The sequence below is a fragment of the Microtus pennsylvanicus genome, chromosome 19 (genome assembly GCF_037038515.1).
Source record: "Microtus pennsylvanicus isolate mMicPen1 chromosome 19, mMicPen1.hap1, whole genome shotgun sequence".
In the NCBI taxonomy this organism is placed as follows: Eukaryota; Metazoa; Chordata; class Mammalia; order Rodentia; family Cricetidae; genus Microtus; species Microtus pennsylvanicus.
Window position 1 is genome coordinate 16,276,514 of NC_134597.1, and position 19,611 is coordinate 16,296,124.

Consider the following 19,611-nt stretch of genomic DNA (forward strand, 5'->3'; position numbering starts at 1 on the left):
AAATCCTAACCCAGATGGAATTAAGCACTATGAGCAAATGTGGCTGCTTTTGAAGAAATAGCACAAATACAGTTTTCAGTACTGGATTTAAACAGATGCAGACTACATATGCTTAACACACAAGAAATAAAAAAAATGACTTTAAAGGAAAACAAAATAGAGCTCGCAAAGTATGTGATTTCAAAAAAAATAAATTGGACATATAAAAAATATTCAGAGTAGTGACTAAAAAAAAATCTTAAAAGTTTCATACTGTTTTCTTGTTTTTGTTTTTGGTTGAGATAGGGTCTCCCATAGTGTGGGCTAGCGTCTAACTACCCACGTTATCAAGACTTGCCTTTAACTGCTGATCCTCCTGTCTCAACTCCCCCAGTTTGGGGATTACAGGTGTGCCTCGATGCTACTAGTCTAAGAAGGGATCATTTCCTCAAAACACAGAAGCATGTATTTAGTGCACAATTTTTAGGAAAGGGATTTTAAGATAGAAACAGAGTGGGATACACTAACTACTAGTGAACATTTGCTAGGGGTAGAAAAACAGCCCGTCCAAGACTATAAACCTTAACCCAGGTATTTATCCAACATAAATTAGAACCATTGCTGGTACATCCCAACAATGGATGAAATCTCCATAAATTATGGTTGGTCGTTATCTACCTATATTTATTTATTTGCAGGTGTATTAGAACAGTTTCTTTACAGTGAACAACGAGACACGACGCAAAACACAACTGGCTATTGCAGACTATTTTGGGCATCTTTTAATTTGGGAAATGCACATTCATTCCAGTCTCTGTATAAATTATCTTAAAGTTACAGGGCCGACAATCAAGCTGTTCCGTTTCTATCTCGGGAGTGAATAACGAAGATAAATTCCAGCAGAGAGTTCTCGTCTAAACAATCCGAATTTTCCGAACTTGGCCGATTATTCTAGCGTTTGGAATCTTTGCCATTTGCCTAGCACGGGTAGAAATCCATGACTCACAAACGGCGGGATTGGAATCACAGCACAGAACAGGTGAAAAGTTGTTCGTAGTTGTGTCAGACAGGCGCATACAACTCCCGTCATCCCCCTGAAGAAATCAACAAATAAACAGAAGCACCGCATTTCGGAGTCTGGCGTACTCAGTTCGCGCGGGCGTGTGGTTTCTGTAGTTGCGACGCCTAGAACGGCCCGCACTGGTGGGCCCCTGCTCTGCAAAAAACAGACTACATTTCCCAGAAGACCACGGGGATCCGCACCGGCCTGCTGACGTCACCGCTCCAGGCAGCCAATGGCAACGACGGGCGGCAGTGAGGCAAGCGCCGTCAGGCGCCAAAGTGGAGCCTTTTTTTTTTTTTTTGCTTTTTTTTTTTTTTTTCCTTCGCCGGAGTCGAGCGGGTGCTGCTAGCGGAGGCGCCATATTGGAAGGGACAAAACTCCGGCGACAGCGAGTGACACAAATAAACCCCTGGACCCGTTCGTCCCCGCAGCAGTCAGGGCCGCGATGTTGTACCTAGAAGACTATTTGGAAAGTGAGTGCGCGGCGCCGGCGACGCGGCGGGCGAGATCCGCGGCGGGCGGGAGCGCGAGTGGCCGGGCGGGCGGGATGGCGGGAGGGAGGGGGAGCGGGGGATGTTTCTTTCTCACGGTAACTGGCAGCCTCGTTGTGAGCCGCCGCCCCCCCCGCACGCACGCACGGACGCACGCGTGACGCCAGCGCGTCCCTCCGCCGTTGGCCCCGCCCTCTGACGGACTGTGCCTTTGACAGTGATTGAGCAGCTGCCCATGGACCTGCGGGACCGCTTCACCGAGATGCGCGAGATGGATCTGCAGGTGCAGAGTAAGTGGCGCCTCTCCCCGGCCCCGCGCCGCCCCGGCCACCCTCGGGCGTCGCCTGGCGGCTTCTCCGCGCTACTTTTTCCCGGGCTGTTAGAGGAGGCGGCAGGCACACCATTCCCTTCCCACGCGGGGCACAGCAAACACAGTGTTTGTGTACAACAGCGTGGAGATGACGACACTGCAGCGCGGTGGAAACTCGCGTGCTTTTCAGAAGGTTTGCACTTGAGCCTGCGTGTGGAACTTGGAGTTCTGCATTCAGCCTCAAAAGTTCCCTGTCTCCCGAATTTCTCAAGCGTTAAGGACTTAGAGTCACGGGTTCTCTGCGGCGATTCAGGGACCCTAGTGGACTTGGAAGGCCGAACTTGGACAAGTTGCACCTTATGAAAGACACTTAGAGCTGTCGTGAGCATGGTTATTTTCCCAGCCAAAACGAGTGAGAAAAAAATAATTATTAGGCAAATCTTCCTATTTGCTCTTTATAGAAATTTAGACATTTGGTAGGCTTTCCTACCCGTTTCTAGTTTTATAAACACAATCACAAACACAGGCTGGTCTCTTAGGAGGTTGGCCCTAATCTCCTGATCTTCCTGCTTCTGCCTACCTAGTGCTGGGGTTTATAGGCATGGACCACCATACTGGCTCAGCTTTGATTTTTTTCTGTCCATCAGTGTTTGGTAGTTTTTGTATGTGACTTATTCCCGAAATTGAGCTCGTTCTTTTGAAAAGTCATATTAGACGTGGCTCACTCAAAGGCAGCTTGAGTTTGTTGAGAGCCTTTTCTTTTCATTCTCAGCCCCCCCCCCCCCCCCACTTTTTGGTACCTTTTGTTCCCAATCATACTTATCTCAGTCCCTGGGTCATCTCTTGGGATGCATAGCCGTGTAGCCCGTCATCTACGTCTGGCAGGTGTATGTGTGATTTTCTTTGACTTAATGCAGTTATCGTAGTAAACATTTGCTGAAGCACATTCCAAAGGGATCGAGCAAAGCTGGACAGCAGTAGATTTGGGGTCATTTTAGGGCATCACTGGTTTCTTATCCACCTTGGCTGCTTTGCTGCCTGCCTCGGGCCTTTTTAAAAGACAATCTGAGAATTGAAAATAATACAGATAATTAGGATGTATACTACCCATTACAAATAAGTGTAGAGTAAGGGATTATTTAAAACATTTTTAATCTTTCAATTTTTTTAAAAAAAATTCTGTGATAGTTTGGATTTAGTTTATAAATACTACAAGGTTTTCAAATTTGCTTTTTTATAAAACTGGTGTTTTCTGAAGTTAAACATGATTACGTGTTAACAAAAGTAGCAGCATGTCTAATATTGGCAAATGAACGGAAAGTAAAAATGCATTTTTGGTTTTTTGTTGTTGTTGTTTTGTTTTGTTTTTTTCAAAACAGGGTTTCTCTGTGTAGCCCTGACTGTCCTGTAACTCACTCTGTACACCAGGCTGGCCTCGAACTCACAGAGATCCTCCTGTCTCTGCCTTTCAAGTTATGGGATTAAAGGCATGCACCACCACTACCTGGCAAGTAAAATGCTTTAAATGACAAATATACTAAGCAAGGTTTTCTCCATTCCATAAGAGAAAAATCCCTTTTATTTGTTTGTCTTTTTTAGCAGTCATCCACTGAAGTCACTATTTTTGGCATGGGCTTTGGAAAACCCTTGCATAGAATAAACATCATGTATGTTGAGTGAATAAATGGCATCTTAAGATGATCACACATTTCCTAACTTTCATATGAGCTGAAGTGATGGGGTGCTTGGTGCCACGCTGCACATGTTGAATGTATTATCACTATTTTTATTAAAAGAAGCATGAAGACTTTCCAGCAGTCCTCTCAGTGAGCACTAAGGATGCCATAACCAGCCGACGTAATGCCATTAGCTAGTGTCAGTTCTGTGGTACCTGTCTGTGTCATTGACTCTGCCTGGATTATCAGAAAATGTCAGCACAGAATATTGCAGCTATTTGAAACTAAGGTAACTAAGGCATTGCTGTTTATAGACTGATAGCTAAGCACCTAGAAGACTAAAATAGTACATGTTATCAGACTTCTTTTTCTTTCCTCAAATCAAAGCAGTTTGGTTAGCTAAGTATGAAATATTTTATTATATCAGATGCAATGGATCAACTAGAACAAAGAGTCAGCGAATTTTTTATGAATGCAAAGAAGAACAAACCCGAGTGGCGAGAAGAGCAGATGGCATCCATCAAAAAAGTAAGTGCAATGAATACCTTGGGTGATTGTCAGTCACAACTGCGACCCTCAGAGAGAGATTTAAAATGATGTTAATCCCAGGGTATTGAATGAAGCAACATTATCAGTGACTTGGGGGTGCTTGTTATGTTTTAGAGCAGTGATTCTCATTTTGTGGGTCATGACCCCTCTAGGGGTCGAACAGCCCTTTCACAGGGGTCTCCAAGACCATCAGAAAACAGATATTTACATTATGGATTTATAACGGAGAACACAGATATTTACCTTACCATTCATAATGGTAGAAAAATTAGTTATGAAGTAGCAACATAATAATTTTATGGTTGGGATCACCACAACATAAAGAGTCACAGCATTAGAAGGACTGAGAACCACTGATTTCCAATCCCTGTAGTTCTTTCTGAGGTTTAGCTAGTGTCCTCCTGATTAGAGTGCAGCTTAGATATGCTCACTGAGTGCTGTGCTGTGGGATCTGGTGTTTTCAAGGCTGCACTGGAAGCCCCCAGCTCCAAAGACTTGGTTTTGGTCCTCACTGCCATTGAGCTGCTTGACTCTGGTCAGGTCCTTTAATATGAGGAAGAATACGTAACTACACCCAACCTTTATATAAATTTTCAGGGATCTACAGAAAAATTAATTTTGGAACTAAAATTTTCATAGTTGTGTTATTCTTCCATCTGGAAGGAAGAGTGTTTCTGTTAGGAAGGGGAAAATCTGAAGTCATGAGAGAAGTAGTCCAGCCTTATTAAATACCTGGGGACCCAGGTACGTAGGAGTTTAGAACTTGCATATGTAAATCCAGGGTTCATTGGCCATCCCCTTCCTCTGAAAGGTATTTGATGTAGCCCAACTTGAACAGACCCCCAAAAGCCTAATGATTTATGGAAGCTCATATACTTTTTTCTTGTTTAAAAAATAATTTTGTTTTTTAAAATCATGATATGAAAAACTATAAACTACAATTTGGGTGGTATGAATTTATACCTAGAGCTGAAGACCAGTTGGACAGCAGAAACGTGCAGGTCAGAATCCAATGTAAGGCTGTGTTTTTGCCATAAAAATCAGGACTGGAAAAATGGCTCAATGATTAAGAGCACTGACTGCTCTTCCAGAAGACCTGGTTTTATTCCCAGCACCCACATAATGGCTCAGAACCATATGTAATTGCAGTTTGAATGGATCTGATGTCCCCTTCTGACTTCGGGGGCATGTGGTAGGCATACATACATACATGCAGGCAACATATACACATAAGATAAGTATTTTTAAGTTGTATAAATGAAGTGTTGGTATGTTTTATATGTTAGCTAAATCTTAGCATTGTTTCATTCTTTATATATTTATTAACTCATAACTTTCTACTAAGGAGACTGAACTTAGCATATTTTTATTTGTCTTTTCTAGATTTTTAAACATATTCTTTTACTTTTTGACATTGCGCTTCATTTCTAATGCTCTCCAAACCAGCCCTGCCATGGGAGGCTTACTCTTGCTAATATGAGATGCCTAGATGATAACAAGTGTATGAAATGAATAATGAAAAGGCAGAAATATATATGTATGTATGTATGCATGCTAAAGTTACCAATGCTTAAAATGAAAATTTTTCTTTAGGACTACTATAAGGCTTTGGAAGATGCAGATGAGAAAGTACAGTTGGCAAACCAAATATATGATTTGGTAAGTAAAATAATGTGCATATTATATAATGCTTACCAATATTCAGGATTTTGTTATCAGTTTATTTAAATGTAATCTGGAATGTTGCTCTCTTGATCACATTTAATTTGAGAGTTCAGCGTCTGTCTTTGAGGAAGAGTCATGGAAGTGCACAGTGTTTAGTTAATAGATCGAAAGCCACACATTAATGAAGATTACTGTAAGATTGTGGGGGATAGTTTTATTTCAGAAAGAATTGATTATATTTAATAAACCTTTTTTCTAACATTTTGAAATTATTTCTATGATAAAATGTAATTAAGAGTACTGTGTTGGTTTCAGTAGTCTGATTAAAATGAGAAAGAGGGTTCCATGTTAAGTGTATACTTTTTGTTTTGTTTTTTCTTGTTTTCTGTCTTACCGTTTCTTGTTTTGTTTTGTTTTCTCCTTTGTTTTGGGGAGGGGGTTGTTTTGTATTGTTCTTAAGAGAGAGAGAGAAAGAACATGGAGTTGGGAGGGCGAGGGGATGGGGAGGATCCTGGAGGAACTGGGGGAGGAGAAAAACTTGATAAAAATATATTGTATGTCACAAAATTTTAATAAAAAGAAAAGAAAAGGAAAAAAGGTGTTTCTTTTTTGCAACAGTATTTCTTAAAGTTTGGAATTCCCAAGAAGAGATTTACACATGCATTTGCTTCTCAAATTGGTAGTATGATGGTATCATTATTATATGATACGAAACATCTATTTTTAATGCAAAGCTTCTCCTTGAGTATATAGTTTAGGAAAATTAATTTCTCTCTTTGTGTCAGAGTAAGTTGAAAGAGAAAAACAATGTTCACTTCTGACTGACTTCAGCTTTTACATTTTACATCTTATTTTTGCTGTGTTTTTCAGATACAGTTTATCATTGAAAAAAATACATGCAATTAACATGTTATTAGCAAACATGGCACATTATAAAATGTCCTATTCTGATCTCTGACCAAATAAATATCTCTGTAAAATACTCTGACCAAAAGCAATGTCAGGGAGGAAAAGATTTATTTCATCATATAGGTTACAATTGCTTGTGGAGAAAAGACGGGACTGAATTTGAAGTAGAAACCATGAAGGAACTGTACTTGCTGACTTATACGCTCATGCTCAGCTAGCTTGTAGAGCCCAGGACCACCTGCCCAAGGAATGGTACCACTCGCAGTGGACAGGACCCTCCCATAGAATTAACAGTCGAGACAACCCCTCCCCCATACATGCCCCCAGACCAATCTGATCTAGGCCATTCCTGTTTCAGATGGCTGTAGTTAAGGCCAACCGGGACACAAGGTACCCACTGTATTGACAATGCATATAGTCAAATGCGTTACACTTCAGTATCAGTCGTATGGAAGAAAGTATGCTATCGTTTTTATATAGGGAATTTTAATTATCTTTTTAAGCTTGCTGCACTGACAAGTGATTGAAAGGAATAGCTGCAAATAAACTGATGTGAAAAAAGCAAAGCTTCATTGAAAACGCAGAGTTTCCTATTGTGAGGCTTCTGAAAGTGCTTAAGACCTTAGTTACTACAGGTGCAGCTTCCAGATGAGCTGTATTCTTTTTTGTCATTATTGCAACAGTTAGAGCGCATGTCTATAGTGGATTTTAGTCATTTTCACTTCTAATTCGACTCCTGCCGAAACTCTCACTGTGCTCAGGAAGCCAGCCTCCTACTTGGGCATCTTCTTTCTCTGTGTGACCTGCTTCAGTTAGAGTTCTTCACACGTGCATGGGTTGGAGTTATTTCCTTGAGCACGCAGCTTATCAGTGGTGCCACCACGGAAGAAAATGTTACCCTACTCCTCAGCAACCATTACCTGCCAATAGACCGTCCGGAAGGGTGGGACCCCGTAGGTCCCTCTGTTATCCATGATGAAACGGTGACAGACTCAGTTTTGTGCAAGTAACTCAGCTGCAGTGAATTCACCAGCGCAGTGCTGTGTCCTGTCCAGAGTTGTGTTCTGTTTCCCACCTCCCTGCCTCTGGCTGCACCACCATGTTCCCAAAGCCTCGGAAGGGATTATGAGGAGGTCGCCCTTAGGGCTGACTACCCCATCCTGTAGTCGTGGTGCTTTGACTAGTTAAGAAGAGCCTGCTTTAACTGCCACATACTGTACTAAGTGGCTTCTCTGACCCAGTCTGAGAACAACACTAAGGTGTACAAATAAACATGAGTATTTAGAAGGAAATTTGACAAGGTGGCCATTTAGCAAAACCATATTAGTAGGTTTTCCTGGAAGGCCTTTGTCTCCCCAGACGTGAACTCCTTGCCATGCTTACAGTGTTAGGCATGGACGCCCTCCTGTGGAGTGGGCTTCACATCCAGTCAGCTGTCTGCTAGCTCCATAACATTCAAGGCACTTTGGAACCAGAGGGCACATCTTACCTTGCCAGTTGTTACTATACCTCATGGCTCGCAGCTGGGGAAGAGTGGTGATGTTTCTCTCATAGTAGCGGTGGGAAGAAAACTTCCAGCCTAGTTCTGTTTTGACGCCTCTGTCTTACCTTTGTATGGTGTCTTCAGCTGTAGGATTATATGGTCATAAAGTTCTGGTGAGAGACCAAGTAGTTGAGGTTTTGTTTGTTTGTTTTTAATGACTATAATCAGCCAGGTTCTTAGTACATGGAGTAGACAGGATAAGTGGCCATCCATAATTTTGTAGCAATGGCAATAGAAACCCTTGTCAAATGCTTCAGTGGCTGTGACTCTAAACCATTTCATCTCTAACCTCAGCTTATCTATAAAATGACTTTTTAATCTCTGGTAAACTATTTTCATGCACACTTGCATGCACAAACATACACCTACGTGCACATACATGCATGCAAGCACACGAGCACACACCCCACTCGTAGAATAGCTTTCTCTCCTCTAAAGACTCACTTTGATCTCCTTTTTCCAACTGGAGTTTTCTCAGCCCTTCCAAATTGAAACTATTTTCTTTTATGTACTAATATTTCTAGCTAGGCCTGACATTTTTCTTTTCTTTTTTTCCTTTCCCCGATGTGGGAGGGTCTTCTGTTTTGTGTTGATTTCATTGGTTAATAAAGAAACCTTGGCCATTTGATAAGCCAGCCCTTAGGTTGGTGGAGTAGACAGAACAGAATGCTGGGAAGAAGGGAAGTGAGGTCAGATGCAATGGAGCCAGCCACCAGGTCAGACATGCTGAATCTTTCCTGGTAAGCCACCACTTTGTGGTGCTACACAAATTAGAAATGGGTTAAGCAAGATGTGAGAATTAGCCAATAAGAGGCTAAAACTAATGGGCCAGGAAGTGTTTGAAAGAATACAGTTTGTGTGTTGTTATTTCTGGGCATAAGCTAGCCAAGTGGCTGGGAGCTGGGTGGCAGGAAGCGGCCCGCCGCTCCTTCTACATTTCTCCTTGCCACCTCTACTGCCCTTTCTGGTACCTTGCCTCCCTTTTTTTTTAAATGATACCATTGCTCTTTTAATAACCCTTTTATGCCTATTGATGTACCTTTTATCTGCGTTATCTCTTAGGTAGAATCTAAATACCTAATTCAGAATTAAGCTAAAGGTTGTGAAGATGCTAGGGATCATGGGGGAGGTTGGTGAGTAGATACTAAGTTACAGTACCTACTGGCACTGGGGTGTGTTGTCTTAAAAAGTTCGAAGAATGGGTCCCATTGTTTTTGCCCTTAAGAACAAAAAATCAAGTGCCAAGGAGATGGGTGCATTTATTCTGATTTGAATAGTGCACATCATATGTTTTCATGTGTTATATCATACCTCAGTAACACAGATTTTATTAATATTTTTTTGTATGTATGTGTGTGTGAGAGAGAGAGATAGGGAGGTAGGTAGGTAGACATTAGATAGATAGATAGATAGATAGATAGATAGATAGATAGATAGATAGATAGATAGATAGATAGATAGATAGATAGAGTGAGTCCAGGAGAGGATTTTGGAACCTTTGGAGTTAGAGACAGGCCATTGGGAGCTGGGTACAAATATGTCCTCAGCAAAGCAGTATATGCACTTAACTACTGAGTCATCTCCCTAGCCCCTGCATACGAGGTTTCAAAATTCCTTTTTGAGATTTAATCATCTTAATTTTCCTCTACTTCTCATTGTCGACAACTTTTAATGGCTTCTATAGCAGTGCCTTTCATTAGGAACCAGGGCCCTGGCTCCCGTTTGTTCTCCTATGAGCCATCCTACCACCAGTCATTTAGTCCTCTGTCAGCGCTCCTCACGTGCTGAACCTGAACCATGTAACTCTCTCCACCTCTGAAATACCGCTTGCATCTGGGCCTCATTTCTTTCTACTTTACCATCCTTCTTTATCTGAGTCTATTGAGCTCTTGCTCTTTCATCCACGTGGACTTTTCCTCAGCACCTCTTCTGCATCACTGCCATCTTAAAATGTCTTCCCTGGCTCCGACAGTTGCACAGTTGGAGGTGCGAGGCAGCTCTGAAGCTGGTGCACCTGCAGGCCTGTTGGTTTCTCTCAATATTTGGACCCTTTCCTTAGACACTGTGCATTGATCCTTGTGCTTAAATGGAGTCTCTTTCTGTTTTGTTCTTCCCCATGGTTATTCCAAAACAATGCCCTCGTTTCCTACCAAAATTCCCACTCCAGTCATGTGACCTCATCTTGCACTGACAAGAATATAATTTGAGGCTTTTTAGTAACCGCTTTTGCAATTATCTCTGGGCCATTATCTCTTCCTGTCAGTTATTCAGTGAGTCGTCTTTCTATAGCTTTACTTACCTCTTATTCCTCCATACCCCCACTCTGCCGTCTGTCTGTCTCTGATGGGCTCTCCTTGTAGTCCAGGCTAGCCTTGAACTTATAAACGTTCACTTTTACTACTGTTCCCATCCCTTCTAATATCTTCTTTGGCTTTGCTGTATCACATATGCATTCCATTCTTCAGTCTTTGTTTTCCTTTTTATATTTTCTTTTCTTGTCTCTTGGCTGTATACCCCAGCATTTAAGCATTTGCTTCTCCCTTATTTTTTAAAGACACTTAGACACCCAAACAAATCTTTTTTGAAGCACAGTCTTCCTTGAGTTTCTCATTCATGCTTTTTGACATTCTCTTATCTTTAGTTGCCACTCAAGTCCATGGCAGTTTGTATTCTCTGTGCCAGGCCCTTGAAACTTCATTTGATGACTTCTTTATTTAATCCATTGGGCACTCATAGTCCATTTTGACTCTGTTGGGAAATTGAATGCTGTTTACCATTTTCTTTTTATTGTCATTTTGGCTCATGTTTTTTTACATAAAAGCTCCACTAAAACGTTGCCACCTTTGTGGCTTTCTTGGTCTCTTGTGTAGCTCTTATTGATGGTGTTCGTGGGCTTAGTTCTTGGCACTTACTCTTTCTTATTCTTCAAGTGTTACTCATAGATAATTTTCTTTTATTCCCTGACCAGAGGGCAGAGAAGATCAATTACCATACCATACAGTAAATTGGTTGGTCGTGTACTCTTGTATTTCCTACCCACATAACTCCCACACGGTAGAGAAACACTTCTCTCAGTTACCTTTCCATGTGTTCTCTTGGTTTCATAAGCTGGACAGCAATCCCTTAAGTCTGAACATTTCTGAGTTGCTGAATCACATTATCTGAGACTTTTCCCTTCTTTCTCACCCCCACCCCTTGTCTCAGAAGATCCACTGATCTGTAGTTTCTCAGATTGGGAGACTACAGTCCTTCACCCCGTCTTCCCCATACTTAATCTCCACGGCCTGATCTGCTTACCCACCCAGTAATTTCTCCCTACTTGTTTAGCCTACCGTACTTCTGGTGATTTTTAAAAATTGGAGTGTAATTAGAATATAATATACATACACTAAATATGTTACTTAGATTTTCACTAATGTTGGAACCATAGCCCAGACAAGATAAAGAGCTAGTCTCTAGAAACCCTCTTGTATTGTTTCAAGTGCTAACCCCTCTAATATAGTCATCACTTGCTAGAAAGACTAGAGTAGCCTTTCTAAATTGTGTTTCAACTTGGATCCTTTTTAAAATGAAGGTTTTTTTTTTTTGGAGAGTTTCATACATGAATAGTATATATATTTTTTTTTTATCATTTTTACCTTTTTCTCTCCAAGTCTTCCCTGGGCCCCCTCATTGCCTCACAAACCCATGACCGCTTTTTAATTATTACATATATCTATCATTTACTGATTGTCTATCTAATCTTTTTCTCTATATATCTGTGTGTACATTGAGTGAGTGGGAGTGTGTGTGTAGGGGGAGATCTCCTGCTGAGTCTGTTTAACATTGCTCATATATACATGCATTTAGGGCAGACCAATTGGGATTGGATAACCTATCAGGGAGCTCATCCTAGGAGAAAACTGATTCTTCTCTCACCAGCCATTGATTTCCCATAGCTCTTCATGCAGGGATGTAAAACTTCTCTATCTGTGTTGGCATGGCAATTGGTATTCATTGTGCAGTTCTTAGGCAATCACATTGTTGAAATTTCATGGGTGCAGCTTCCCTGTTATGTCAAGAAGACATCCAGGTTTACATTTCCTGGTCCTTGGGCACTTAATCTTCACACACACACACACCTTCTGCAGTTTTCCCTGAGTACCCACGTCCTACCCAACCATAAAGTTTTTGAGTCATAACAATGACTGGCATAGCAAGATATCCCCAATGCTGCAGTAGTGGCTCTTCTGTCTTGGGTGTAACCAATAGCTGTCCAATTGGATTGAAAGCCTGATACTGTAAAGCTATGCAGATACTGATGGCTGGAGGGGTTATAGACCCTAGAGGAGAACCTCCTGCTGCCACTTTCCTAAACCCGTGGTAAGTGTAGCTCTTACATCATCAAAGAAACTTTTTTGGAACAGATGGAGACTATTACGGAGATCCACCACAACTGGTCAAATGCAGATAATAGTAACTGTGAGCTGCCCAACCTGAGTTGATAAATCTATCATGTTTATCCTAAAATACACACTCACTATGCTCTGTTCTTGGTTGAAATCCATTGATATTTTATTATGGATTTATTTTACTATGTTCTCCAGGGTCCTTCTTGATCCTGTCTTTGCTCAGTTCTTTTTACTATTCTTTTTAATATGTTCTCATGTTTTTTAGTTTCTTCAGTTTAGATAGTTTTTTCCTAAGGTATATAATTGCAAAAGAGCTATTCTAAAGGAATATTTTCAAATTTGTTCAGCAAAAAGGGATATTTTAAAATACTAAATATTTGACTTAGCAAGATGGCTCAAGCCGTAAGGATACCTTCCACCAAGCAAGAGTAGGCTTTACTGATTTACCGATCTGATGGTTCAAAATATGAAATGCTTCCCAAAAATTGAACTTTTGTGGGTGTTGACACGATGTTACACGTTAAAAAAAAAAAAACAAGTGACAAGTTAGTGGCAAAACAGGATATGGATAGTCTCTCTAGATTATGTGTGTATGAAATGAAAATGAAGTTTGCTTTGAGTCTTGATTCTGTCCTCAGGATATCTTAGTAGTATAAGTAAACCTCCCCAAATCTGAAAGCATTTGAAATCTACAACACCTTTGAAGTTCTGTACATACATTTCCAGTAGGAGGCACTGAACCTGTCTACTGTCAAACTTCATGTTTCATGTTTTATAGAAAATGGGGTTTTATTGTGTTTTTTCACACTGTAGTATTTTATTTCCTTTTAATATCAGTTGTAAATGGATATATTCCTATGACCAAACTACACTGGTTATGTCATTTGTTAAGGAAGGAAACCATAGTAAGCATCTACAAATGTAGAAACTTCTGGAAACAAAACAAAAAATTACCTTGTTAGATAATTTCCTAAAATCCTAATATGTAAACAGTCATTAAATAATAATTTGTGTTCCTTAACCAAATACTACTGTCTAAGAAGTATTACATTGCAATACCCAGTAAAGTTGATTTATCTGCACTCCACTAAAATTAGAATAAAATTCTGTTTATATGTTCTGGCTGCCCCCGAGATGACCGAACCTCAGACCTATTCTACCTGTGAACTTGAGAGTTCTCTCCCTGATCCTCTAATTAAGAAATTAGTATTATATGAGCCTGACCTTTGATTTGTTGTCTTTCCCTGCTGTCTTTCAGGGAGGTGGTTAGATGTAGCTTATTTTCCAAGTATTTGGTTCAGTCAAAGGAGAATAGTTCACATTTTTATCTAGTCATATAATTTAGGGATGTAATGAGCCATTTTTATGATTTATCAGAGGATACTTTGTTGTCATTACTGCCCTCCATTCTCTCCCCCCACACATATACCAATTTATCTTTTTCCTTATAGCAAAACCCTCTCATGGAATAACTTGCCTCTAATTGCTGTAGATTTTCTCTTGGAACTTAATAACTTGTTTGCCCATTCTTTAAGGTCAAGCTAGATATCTAAATTAAAAGATTTGACTGTCGTTTAAGTAATTGATCATATAGAAACTCTTTAAAGTTATACGTAAATTTAATTTAGGTTCATCAGTAAATTCTTAACATTAAAAAACTGGGAGATTCAAAGGAGAAAAATGAAGTATTTCAACTCTAAAATATTAAGACATGTAGGTTTTTTTGTTGTTTTATACAAAGAGGCCAAGTGTGACTAAATTCTTTATGATCATGAATATGCTAAATAATGTTTTCTTTGTCTCAGAATATTTCTGGAAAAAGACAGTAGTTTAAACTTAGCCATTGTGGTTGAGGTTATAGAGTGATTTGTAGCTAGAACAGGAGAGTTTTTGTGGATACCATTTATTTCCATTGATCAATGCTAAGAGTCTATGTTTAGCTTTGGTTTGGAATCTGTGAGAAAGCACAAAATCTCTCCTTAGTAGGCCAGTACCTTCTTTATTATTGTAAAGCAACCTTACTGGTTCAAGTGTGTGTGTGTGTGTGTGTGTGTGTGTGTGTGTGTGTGTGTGTGTGTGTGTTTGTGTGTGTTGGGGGTGGCACAGTCTAAGAGCTTGCTTTGTCTGATACCTGTGTGTGCACTTCAGCAAGCAGAAAGAACAGGACCTTGCCATTTTTGTGGGGAAGGCATGTGATTTCAGTTCAGTTCAGTTCTTTATAGCTCTTCACTACTGTTTACAGAGTGTCTTATGGTTTTAGCAAAAGTTAAATCTCCTACTCAACTTACTTTCTAACTTCTCATTTTGTTTTAGTAAATTTAAGGAAAATAATTCACATTGCCCAAGAGTTGCTTAGAAAGTAATTAGTTCACAGTTGCTTTTAAATCAAGAAGCCATTTCCAGAGCTTGCACCCTCAGGGTGGTTATGGTTGCTCTGCCTGCTGAGGTAGGAAATTAGTTCTGAGGATTGTTAATTCTTTAAATTCTGTTGCTTCTTCTGAGCCATCTACTGAACTTCATCAATAATATATCAAATAAAATGATTTTTAAGTAGAGAACTAGAATGAATTAAGTGTATGGTGTGGGGGAAACACCTTCACATCGCTTTAGACTACCTTCCCAACTGAGATTCCAGCATTCTCCCTCTCTGTTCTATATATCACAGGCTGGACCGTCCTTTCTTTTCCTCTGAACTCTGTTTGACTGTCTCCATACATGTTGTGTGATTCTTCAGTTCTCCTTATTTAAGTTCAGTGTGCTCTTCACTGAATCATTCATACCTTTGTGTCTACCACAGCCCAGTATCACATTGCTGCATCTTTTATTCTTATACTACGTAACCACTCCTATTAAACTGATGCTTATTTGATACATTTATACTGTGTCTTATTTAGGTCTTTGTTATGTTAAAACATTATAAATTTTCATATATTGGCTAAATGCTAATTTCTATGAACGCAGGAATTTTTTCACAGTTTTCACATGTTTTCCAAATTTAACCAATAATATATTAGAGAAGCACATTGTTTATTGCTGACTTAATTTTAGATAAATTGATGGAAGGTTTTCATTGTATTAAGTATTTTGGAATAAAAATATTTCATTAGTTTGAGTTCCCCCTGAGATTAAATTTTGACAGTAAAAGAGACGCTAATTGCTGAATAATGGAGATCCGTGGTCATTCTTTTGTTGAAAGGAAGATTCCATTAGAGGATGCTCAAGTTACCTGTGTCTTATGAATAGGAGTAAAAATATCCCCAACATGTGACACCAGAAGGCTTAAATAATTGTGCCTTATGACCTCTGCCAAACTCTGAAGAGTAATTTTCATGTAAATATTAAGTGATAATTCAACTTTAAATGATTTAAAAATTATAAAGTAATATGTTGAAGGTTATTGCTAATATGCCAAATTTAAATAATAGTACAGTATTACTAGTTTTGCTATTTGAATTATGTGTCTCTGAGTTTAAAAAGAAAAGGAACAATTGGTTCCTGTACACAGTTTCAGAAGTCATTAGATACAAATGATAAAGCATAATATATTTTATATAGGTAAAATTTAAATCTTATGCCTGTAATACAAAAGCTGTATAACTTTGGGCATGTTACTAAACCCATCTGAGCCATGGATTTTTCTTATAAAATTGGTAAGAGTAATGTCTTAAAATTTAGGGTGACAACATCAGTCTTGGATATTTTTAATGTCACCTTGACACAAACTAGAATCATTTTGGAAGAGGGAAGCTCAATTGTCTTATCGGCAGGGGTCTCTATTATTGTGAAAAGACACCAGGAATGAGGCAACTATTAAAATAGAAAGCATTTAATTGGGATCTGCTTACAGTTTCAGAAGTTTAGTTCTATTACCATCATGGCAATGAGCGTGGCAGCATGCAGGCAGGCCACAGGAGCAGAAGCTGAGAGCTACATCCTGAATCCTGATCAGTAAGCAGAGACAGAGAGAGAGATCGAGATCCATCTGGGCCTGACATGGGATTTGAAACTGTAAAGTGCTCCTTCCCCCCACCCCTCACCCAGTGCCACACTTCCTAATCCTTCTAATCTTTCTAACAGTTCTACTCCCTGGTGACTAAGCATTCAAATACCTGAGCCATTGTGGGGGTGGGGTGGGGGGCACATTCTTATTCAAACCACTACAACAAGACTATGGCACATTTCTTGATTGATGGAAAGGGGAGGGCCCAGCTCACTGTGGGTGATGCCATCCCTGGGCAGGTGGTCCTGAGGAGCAAGCTAGTAAACAGCACCTCCAAGGCTTCTGCATGAGTTCCTGCCTCCAGGTTCCTGCCTTGAGTTTCTGTCCTGACTTCTGAGATAAGGGACTACAAGTTGTAAATTCAAATAAACTCTTTCCCCCCAAGTTGCTTTTGGTCACAGCATTTTATCAAAGCGACAGAAAAGTAACTGAGAGGACATCTACAGCACAGAGCACAGTGTCCCTGGGCACACTGCATCTTGTGTTTTGCTGGTGTTTTCCTCTTCCTCCCCATGTTAGAAACAAAGTACTTAATTGAATGACTGAAAATTTTTTTCTTCATTTTGTGTTGTAGTGCACTGTGGTGTTTGTAAGAAAGCCATTCTGGTTTGTTTGGTTTGATTGGGTTGGGTTGGGTTTGTTGTTGTTTGGGGACAGATGGAGAAGAGAGCAGAAGATTTTACTATATAGCACTGACTGCCCTGGAACTCACGATGTGGACCATGCTGGCCTGGAACTCACAGAGATCCCCTGCCTCTACTCCCCAATTAAAGGCGTTCATGCCCAGCATTTGTTTTACTTTGAGACTTTGTTCTTTAATTATGCTTGTTTGTGATTATCGATTATATGGGTTTGTGCACATGAGCACAGTGCCATGGAGGCAAAACAGAGCTTTGGATCCCTTGCAACTGGAGCTACAAGTGATTGTGAGTCACCAAAAATGGACGCTAGGCACCTGACCTTGGTGGGTTCGTAACCTCAGGTTCTGCTAGAGCATAAGTGTTTCTAACCAGAGGGCCAGTTCTCCATCCTCTGCTGTCCGAGTCCTAACAGTGATCCAGTGAGGATAGATTTTGAAAAAAGATCTTGTCAGTGTTGTAATAAAGATATATGTCAAATAATTTGATGGATTGTTTATTCTTTTTAAAATAGTAAGTTTGGAAGAATATTGGAAAATATTTGACATTAATCTTACAAATGTATTAGGACATTACTATTAAAACTATCATAATTTTCCTAAGTTATTGAAAGGATCTATAAGAAAATCATAAAATAAAAATTTGCCATCATAACTAAGGCAGTAGTAGTATTAGAAATAAAACCATTTTAATCAAGCTTTTTCAGAAATGAAGATTTTTTTTTTTTTTTAGCTAAAGTTCCCTTTCGTTTGAGCCTTTACAGAAATGTTTGCAGTGATAACGGTTCATTTCCTGCTGTGTAGCCCTGACTGCATTTGTCCCTCGGTTGGTCTAAAGGCAGTCTGCATGGCACCGTGGCACGGCTCCAGGGTAGAGTTTAGGCCCAGTTTGAAATGTCGCTGCTCTTCCAGCCCCCAGACTGGCACTGGCTTGGCTTGTCACAGCCCCACTATGAAAATTGGTCATATAACATTTGCTAACATATTTGAGGCTCTGGTTTCTTCAACATAAGATTTGGGAGAGTGTTAGCCTGGGCTGGAGAGATGGCTCAGTCAATAAGAGAACTGCCTGCTCTTCAAAAGGTCCTGAGTTCAATTCCCAGCAACCACATGGTGGCTCACAACCATCTGTAGTGAGATCTGGCGCCCCCTTGAGGAAGAGACCTGGTCAGTCGTCCTCATCAACTTAGACCGTGAAACCCAATACAGACAAGTTCAACAGAACCAACATATTCGGGCTGCCACGCCTGCTTTAGCATTGCCAGGGCATAAATTTCGTTCATTTCAATTCATCCTAATGTGTAATTTGATTGACTTGCTTAAATCTATGAAGCAGATTCCCTAAAAGAAACAACGATTTAAGTTTCTTAAACTATAGTCTAACAGGGTCCTAGATTTTGGTTCTATCTTTTATCTTCTTTGAAACAGGTAGACCGCCACTTGAGAAAGCTGGATCAGGAACTGGCAAAGTTTAAAATGGAGCTTGAAGCTGATAATGCTGGGATAACGGAAATATTAGAGAGGCGTAAGTACAATTTATGGTTTTCCATCTACCTTAGAGAATTACCTGTGTCAGTCACCAAGGAGACATTTTCTCACAGAAATCTTTCAAATTATGCATGCCCTTTGGCGGATGGTGGCACCGGGTCTCAGAACCTGAAGTCTAGCATTGAAGTCTTTGAGTCATAAACAGTGAGAGATAATACAGTATATCAGCCCACTCCCTCTTTGTGACAGTCACTGAGAGACATAATACAGTATATCAGCCCACTCCCTCTTTGTGACAGTCACTGAGAGATAATACAGTATATCATCCCACTCCCTCTTTGTGACACTCAGTGAGAGATAATACAGTATATCACCCCACTCCCTCTTTATGAAAATAACATGCAAAGGCTTTTCATTCTGTTTCACTTTGAGATGGGATCTTGCTATTATAAAACCCTGCAGCCTCAGGTTCTAGGGTACTGTGATTATTAGTATATGGCTCCATATTTGACACTCCTTCCATTTTTAATATCTGCATATGCTAATCTGATCAGTGGTAAGAAGGAAGTGGCAAAGAAATGCAAGTACCAAGAGTGAGAAATGAACTAAGTCTGTTTTTATGTGCTTAGGTTTTAGAAAGATTGGGTTTTTCCTTTTTAGAAACATCTTGAGGCTTTGCCTCACCTGTGTATACTGAGATATCCACTGGTTCCATAACATTTGTTCTTTTGTTTCCCAAACCTCCTTCTCAGAGAAAGCCATGCTTGTTTGTTTATTTATTTATTTATTGCAAGATTCAACTTGATGTGCACTAACTTAGTACCAAATACTTCCTGGGCTTAACTCTGGAGATTTTCTCAAAATGTGAAAAAGATCAAGATCTCTACTTTTAACTGATTTAGAATCTCTT

The 19,611-nt window shown here is 40.0% G+C and overlaps 1 protein-coding gene across 3 annotated transcripts in view; it reads left to right on the forward strand.

Moving 5' to 3' along the window:
- The first annotated feature begins 1,276 nt into the window (after positions 1–1,276).
- Positions 1,277–19,611, forward strand: part of Ing3 (inhibitor of growth family member 3) — a 30,203-nt gene continuing 11,868 nt past the window's right edge. For 2 of the 3 annotated variants that reach the window (XM_075953498.1, XM_075953499.1), the window contains exons 1-5: positions 1,371–1,515; positions 1,752–1,823; positions 3,947–4,047; positions 5,662–5,727; positions 18,642–18,738. In XM_075953498.1, the coding sequence (XP_075809613.1) occupies positions 1,488–1,515; positions 1,752–1,823; positions 3,947–4,047; positions 5,662–5,727; positions 18,642–18,738 (364 nt within the window). In that variant the 5' untranslated portion in view covers positions 1,371–1,487. Of the gene's footprint in view, positions 1,516–1,751; positions 1,824–3,946; positions 4,048–5,661; positions 5,728–18,641; positions 18,739–19,611 lie in introns of all 3 variants that reach the window. The other variant, XM_075953497.1, reaches the window with a different exon arrangement.